This window comes from Triticum aestivum, chromosome 5D (assembly GCF_018294505.1).
Source record: "Triticum aestivum cultivar Chinese Spring chromosome 5D, IWGSC CS RefSeq v2.1, whole genome shotgun sequence".
Lineage (NCBI taxonomy): Eukaryota > Viridiplantae > Streptophyta > Magnoliopsida > Poales > Poaceae > Triticum > Triticum aestivum.
This window is the reverse complement of record NC_057808.1, coordinates 516,930,088-516,937,809: the sequence shown is the minus strand read 5'-3', so window position 1 is coordinate 516,937,809 and position 7,722 is coordinate 516,930,088. Positions and strand designations below refer to the sequence as shown.

General features: G+C 56.1%; 1 protein-coding gene across 1 annotated transcript; it reads left to right on the top strand.

Annotated features, from left to right (window-relative positions):
* Positions 1–594: 594 nt before the first annotated feature.
* On the top strand, positions 595–2,620 carry LOC123123384 (anthocyanidin 5,3-O-glucosyltransferase). The gene has a single exon (XM_044543887.1). The coding sequence runs from the start codon at positions 867–869 to the stop codon at positions 2,433–2,435; it is 1,569 nt and encodes a 522-aa protein (XP_044399822.1). The 5' UTR covers positions 595–866; the 3' UTR covers positions 2,436–2,620.
* Positions 2,621–7,722: the final 5,102 nt, after the last annotated feature.

Genomic DNA, 7,722 nt, shown 5'->3' with positions numbered 1-7,722 from the left:
GGGCACCTCTTCCTTGCTGTATCTAGATTGGGATCGCTGGCCGTCGTCGACAGTCGTGCCCGAGATCCGCACGGCCTGGCTGTCTCTTCAGCAACGCACGGCCTCTCCGTCATGGATTTTGGCCCACGGGAGCCCTCCTTGGTGCTCGAGGGACCACGGCATGAAAGGGCTACTCGAGCTTTGAGCTTTGTCCATAACCATGGCGACCGACTGATTTCTTGCAACAAGGATCTTGTTGTGGTTTTCTAAAACAACAACAGTGTTGCAAACGACGGTGCTTAGCAGCGACAACTTAGAAATGCCTTTTTGCAACATCACCTCTGTTGTAGAAAAAAAAATTCAACAATACCTCTGTTGCAAGAAAAATCTGCAATAAGACCTCTGTTGAAAATATTTCCGCAACAAGCCCTCTATTGCAAAAAAAAAAACTTTGCAACGGTGGAGGCGACGCTCGGCTGCTTGATGCACCAAATCGGACGGCTCGCGACTGGATGATCTTTTAAAAAGATCAGCCGGCGAACGTGTAGCCCGCCCCAATTTTATCAAGCCAGGGTCAGATTTGACTCAACTATCACAAAAAGCTCAAAATACCAGATTCGTCCTCGTGTCGGCGGGCTTCCAGCTTCGCGTAAAGCATGATTGCTTGATTGAATTAACCTCTCCTCGCCTCCACCTCAACTGTGCCTGCATCCTCCACCTCTGAGCTGTGGCATGTCACATGCATGTGGCTGTGTTTATGTTTCCCGCCGAGGAGGTAATGGACGTCCGTCCACTAATTTGTGCGACCATCGCACCTGCCACGGCAGGCTCGGTGGCTTCGCTCCACAAACGGCCACCAGCGGCTGCCAAGGACGCCGACTGACAGCATGTACAAATATCCCACTCCCTCCACTCGGCCAGGCACCAGTACACGGCGGCACGCCAAAGCCCGCATTAATATCTCTCCGTCCGTCCGTCGTCTTCTCGCCGCCCGGAAGATGACGGCCCAGAACGGCCACGGCGACCTCGCAAGGAAGCCGGTAGTCGTCATCTACGCGCCGCCGGGGATGGCGGGCCACCTGGTCCCCACGGTGGAGCTCGGCAAGCTGCTCCTGGCGCAGGGCCTCCAGGTCACCGTCCTCCTCGGCGGGGGCGATACGTCGTTCCTCGACGGCGTCGCCGCCGCCAACCTGGAGATTTCCTTCCACTGCCTGCCCCCGGCCGCGCTCGCCCCCGACGTGGCCGCCGCCTGCAGCAGCAGCTTCGAGGCCAGGGTCTTCGAGCTCGCGCGCGCCTCCAACCCGGACCTGCGAGACTTCCTCCGCTCCGCCCGACCGGCCGCCCTCCTCATCGACTTCTTCTGCAGCGCCGCGCTCGACGTCGGCGCCGAGCTCGGCGTGCCCACCTACTTCTTCCTCACCACCTGCGTCGCCAGCGTCGCCCTCTGTCTCTACCAGCCGGTCATCCACGAGGGGACCACGCTGAGCTTCCGGGAGATGGGCGGCGACCCCGTGCGCGCTCCGGGATTGCCGCCGATACCTGCAGATCACCTCGCCGCGGCCGTCATGGATCGCGAGAGCCTGAGCAACAGGCACTTCTTGGAGCTGTCCCAAAGGATATGCGACTCACGGGGCGTCCTCGTCAACAGCTGCCGCTCCTTGGAGCCGCGCGCCGCCGACGCCATCGTCTCCGGCCTGTGCACTCCGCCCGGGCTTCCAACGCCGCCGGTGTACTGCATCGGGCCGCTGATAAAGCCCGACGAGGAGACCGGGACGACGAAGCGCCACGAGTGCCTGGCGTGGCTCGACGGCCAGCCGGAGGCCAGCGTGGTCTTCCTCTGCTTCGGCAGCATGGGCCGGTTCAGCGCGGAGCAGGTCAAGGAGATGGCGTCGGGGCTGGAGGCGAGCGGGCAGCGGTTCCTGTGGGTCGTGCGGCGCCCGCCCCCGCCAGGCGCCGAGCGCCGGCCGCCGGCCGACGGCGACGACGACGGCCTCGACTTGGACGCGCTGTTCCCGGAGGGCTTCCTGAAGCGGACCAAGGACAGGGGCCTGGTGGTCACGTCCTGGGCGCCGCAGCGGCAGGTGCTGGCGCACGTCGCCGTCGGCGGCTTCGTGACGCACTGCGGCTGGAACTCGGTGCTGGAAGCCGTCGCTGCGGGCGTGCCCATGCTGGCATGGCCGCTGTACGCGGAGCAGCGCATGAACAGAGTATTCCTCGTCGAGGAGATGCGGCTGGCCGTGCCCATGGAAGGGTACGACAAGAAGATGGTCGAGTCCAGCGAGGTGGCGGCGAAGGTGCGGTGGCTGATCGAGTCGGACGGCGGGAGGGAGCTCCGGCAGCGGACGCGCGCGGCCATGCGCCTGGCGGAGGAGGCGCTGGGCGACGACGGTGAGTCGAGGGCCGCGCTGGCGGATCTAACGAGTCAGTGGAAGAAAAGCGCCGCCGCCGAGAGTTAATTGCACAGAGTTACCACAATTGGGGCATCGCATGCAGATTGGTACCACGATTGCTAATTTTGCGTGTCAGTACTAACATTGCTCTAAATTTTTGCAAATAGGTCTAAATTGCGTATAAACACGTATTGACGGTGTATCTGACTAGCGGGGCCGCCCGTCAGGTGCCGACGTGGCATGTTTTTGCAGAAAACCCCCGCCCCTCTCTTCCCCCACACACGACACAACCAACCAAGCCCGGCCGCGCCCCCTCCTCCCCTCTTTGCTTCCCCACCCTAGCCACCGCCCGCCCGCCCGCAGCCATGACGGCGTGGACCCGGCTCGTCACCGGCGCCGCGCGCCTCGGTGCCGCATCCGCTCTCGCGCTCCGCGCCTCCGCCCTGCTCCGCCCCGCCGCCGACTCCATCCGCGCCGGGTCGCCTCGCTGGAGAGCGGCCGTGCGCCCCGCGATCGACGAGCTCCTGCAGCGGCCCGGGGCCGGGGACCTCCTCCGCCGGACCCGCCCCACCCTCTCCGACCTCGTCGCCGTCCTCCGCGACCCCCCCCCTCTCCGACCTCGTCGCCGTCATCCGCGACCGCCGTGCGCCCCTTCGACTCCGACCGCGTGGGACCGTCGCGGCGGAGAAGGCGGGGGCCGCCCCGGCGCGCGCCCACCCGCCGCACCTCCGCGCCTTCTGGCTCGGCACGGCCCTGCTCGCCGCGCTCTTCTCCGGCTCCGCGGCCGCGCGTCCCTCGTGCTGCTCGCGCTCGCCTTCCTGCACCCCGGCGGGCTCGCGGGCCTCGCCGTGGCCTCCCTCTCCGTCCGTTCACGCTCCTGGAGGCCTCGGACCGCGTCGGCGGCCGCGTCGCCACCGACGAGGTCGACGGGTACCTGCTCGACCGGGGCTTCCAGATCTTCCTCACCGCGTACCCGGAGTGCCAGCGCCTCCTCGACTGCCAGGCGCTGCGCCTCCAGCCGTTCTTCCCCGGCGCGCTCGTGTACCTCGGCGCCGGCGACGGCGGGTCGCCGTTCCACATGCTCTCCGACCCGTTCCGCTTCCCCATCCGCTCCCTCTCCTCGGTCTTCTCCCCGTCGGCATCCTTCCCGAAGACTAGGTTGTGGAGGAGCTCGTCGCGTGAGATGCCGGACTGAGCCTTGTCGGCGTCGTTGAGAACGCCGGCGGCAGCTTCGGCGAAGTAGGCTGTCAGGTCGGCGTAGTCCCGACGAATCAGCAACGGCGGCAGGCGGAAGGTGTGAAGAAGGAGATCCTTTTTGCAAAGTAAAGGGGTTTTCTGTAAAAAAATTGCCACGTCGGCGCCTGACAGGTGGCCCCCGCCAGTCAGATACGCTGTCAATACGTGTTTATACACGGTTTAGACCTTTTTGCAAAAGTCTGAAGCAATGCTGTACTGACACGTAAAAATTAGCAATTGTGATACCAATCTGCATGTGATACCCCAGTTGTGGTAGTTCTGTGCAATTAACTCCGCCGCCGACGAGAGCTGATCGAAGAGTTCGTTCGTTGACCCGGCCGGTGGGCCGGCGGCTTTGGTTTCGAACTTCACGTGGGCGAGGTGCCGCCGTGCATCCATGCACGTCAATAATACTCATAGCGCACACACACGGACTTTTACAGACTTCGTACACGTTGATCTTGGACCGATTAGTACAGTAGCATTGGATCGCGTGCTACATGATCTACGGAGTAGTTTATTTCGTTTTGTCCTTGGTGTCTATTCCTTCATAATTGTTTGGAACCGTGGATCGTCAGCAGTGAATCAACATAGTGATAAACTATTTCAAAGTTGTCATTTCGGTTCGGTGCCACCGTCAGAATTTCTGTTCGGTGCGAAATGTCACAAATCGTAAACTTCTGGTTTTCCGCTAATCGTGGTTCTGTGCATTTAACTATCATAAACGGAACATTGATGGCTGCCCGGCTCTTTTTAAATCACAATGTGTCGAACATATAGAGGACAAGGCGCAATCCGATGCAAGGGTGGCGGCGGAGTTAGCAGATGTCCGGCGCTAAGGAGCGAGTGAAAAGGGGTAGGTTGAAGGGGATGTGGTTCACTTTTTGTGGGGGTCAGCCTGTCAGCCCGATGTGGCGAACGCGCCCGGTCAAACTCGGGCCTCCTCATATCCGCCCATATAAGGGGTGCGGTCAGTCCAAGCGTTTGAGGCCGTTTTGAGGTGCCCATCTGGATCTGGTTTTTTGACCGATCACCGACCGGACCGTCCGCCCGGGCATATGAAGGGGGTTTAGGGTTCCTGGTTGTAGATGCTCTTATGGCCTGGTGAAACATGAGGATGATTAGGGATTGGCGTTAGAAAAATGTGGTAGTTTTTTTTTCTTCAAAGAACACAATCTATTATAGAAGTTCATAAAAAATACAAAGCACCCCAATATAATAAAATTACATCAAAATTACTGGAAACTTTATTTTCACCTTCCAAAAAATCTGAAAAAAGGTGTGCATACACATAGACATATACATGTACAGTACTTATGAATGAAGTTTCATCAAAATATATTTTGAAACTATGCATGTTAGTCGAATGGTCCATTTTATCCAACTCTCTACACTGGTGGTGATGATTGCAAGCCTATATTGCGTGGGGAGATGCTTCAACCGATGATTCTTGGGCGATTTATAGACCGCTTTGGGTGGCTATTGCGTTCATTAAAGCTTGGTAAGGGTGTTTGCATATATCCCATTCCGTTATTGTTGGTTCAGTATAATTTTCAATCTATGATGGGTGACGTACTATCAGAGGAAGAAGAAGCTATTATGATTTTCAACATATTTTTTATTGGTGGTTTTGCGTACAATTGTCTTTTAATTGTATTCACTAGTAGAAAAGAGGGCTTTGGTTCAGGCCGGGTCAGCCCATTAGTCCCGGTTCAGTCCAGAACCGGGACCATCGGGGCACTGGTCCCGGTTCGTGAGGCCAGGGGCCTGCCGGGCCTCGTGGGGGCATTGGTCCCGGTTCGTCTGGCCCCTTTGGTCCCGGTTGGTGGGACGAACCGGGACCAATGGGCCTCGCTCCTGGCCCACCACCATTGGTCCCGGTTGGTGGCTTGAACCGGGACCACAGGCCACCCTTTAGTCCCGGTTCATGCCACGAACCGGGACCAATGAGGTGCCTATATATACCCCTCGCCCGCGAGAAGAGCACTCCAGTGCTCTGTTTTTCTCTGGCCGGCGAGGGGAGGGCTTTGTGGTGCTCTAGCTCACCTCCTATGCACATGAGGTGTTCGATGAAATGCCCGAGCCACACTAGTTAAGCTTTCTCCTCTCGAAGCTCGACCTCAAAGCTCCATTTTCCTCGAGATTTGTCTAGGTTTAGCGGCCCGTCACGTCTCATTCCTGTCTTCACCGCCGTCGATCGCCCGCGCCGATCTCGTCGCCGGCACCACCGTGGTGAGCCTCTTGTTCTTATCTTCTTTCTGAAAGAAAAAAATTCTTACTTTAGATGTATGGTTTAATTAATTAGATGCTCTGGAGAACTATATGTTGTTAGATGAGAACTATGTATGTACTTTGGTTTTAATGTGATGATGAACTTCTATTAATTTTGTTACTTAATTATCTATTTATGATGTTCTGTAATGGCTTTTGACACACTTAATTATATATCATGCACGCAGATGAACCGGCAATGGATGTACGGTGACAGACACACCTCCGAGTACATTAAGGGCGTGCATGATTTTCTCGAAGTGGCTGAGGCAAACAAGCAGAATGGTTTTATGTGTTGTCCATGCCCTAAATGTGGGAATACGAAGTCTTACTCTGACCGAAAAATCCTCCACACCCACCTGCTTTACAAGGGTTTCATGCCACACTATAATGTTTGGACGAGGCATGGAGAAATAGGGGTTATGATGGAAGACGGCGAAGAAGAAGAGGATGATGACAACTATGTGCCCCCTGAATACGGTGATGCTGCAACGGGGGAAGCTGCTGAAGATCAAGAGGAACCAGACGATGTGCCCAATGATGCTGCAACGGGGGAAGCTGCTGAAGATCAAGAGGAACCAGACGATGTGCCCGATGATGATGATCTCCGCCGGGTCATTGTCGATGCAAGGACGCAATGCGAAAGTCAAAAGGAGAAGCTGAAGTTCGATCGCATGTTAGAGGATCACAAAAAAGGGTTGTACCCCAATTGCGAAGATGGCAACACAAAGCTCGGTACCGTACTGGAATTGCTGCAGTGGAAGGCAGAGAATGCTGTGCCTGACAAAGGATTTGAGAAGCTACTGAAAATATTGAAGAAGAAGCTTCCAAAGGATAACGAATTGCCCGATAGTACATACGCAGCAAAGAAGGTCGTATGCCCTCTAGGATTGGAGGTGCAGAAGATACATGCATGCCCTAATGACTGCATCCTCTACCGCGGTGTGTACAAGGATCTGAACGCATGCCCGGTATGCGGTGCATTGTGGTATAAGATCAGACGAGATGACCCTGGTGATGTTCACAGCGAGCCCCCCAGGAAGAGGGTTCCTGCGAAGATGATGTGGTATGCTCCTATAATACCATGGTTGAAACGTCTGTTCAGAAACGAAGAGCATGCCAAGTTGATGCGATGGCACAGTGAGGGCCGTAAGAAAGACGGGAAGTTGAGAGCACCCGCTGACGGGTCGCAGTGGAGAAAAATCGAGAGAAAGTACTGGGCTGAGTTTGCAGGTGACCCAAGGAACGTATGGTTTGGTTTAAGCGCGTATGTCATTAATCCTTTCGGGGAGCAGAGCAACAATCACAGCACCTGGCCCGTGACTCTATGTATGTATAACCTTCCTCCTTGGATGTGCATGAAGCGGAAGTTTATTATGATGCCAGTTCTCATCCAAGGCCCTAAGCAACCCGGCAACGACATTGATGTGTACCTAAGGCCATTAGTTGAAGAACTTTTATAGCTGTGGAATGGAAACGGTGTACATACGTGGGATGAGCACAAACAGGAGGAATTTAACCTGCACGCGTTGTTGTTTGTAACCATCAATGATTGGCCCGCTCTCAGTAACCTTTCAAGACAGACAAACAAGGGATACCACGCATGCACGCACTGTTTAGATGACACTGAAAGTATATACCTGGACAAATGCAGGAAGAATGTGTACCGGGGCCATCGTCGATTTCTTCCGACCAACCATCAATGTCGAAAGAAAGGCAAGCATTTCAAAGGCGAGGCAGATCACCGAAAGAAGCCCGCCATGCGTACCGGTGATCACGTACTTGCTATGGTCAATGATTTAGACGTAATCTTTGGAAAGGGTCCCGGCGGACTAGCTGTTCTGAA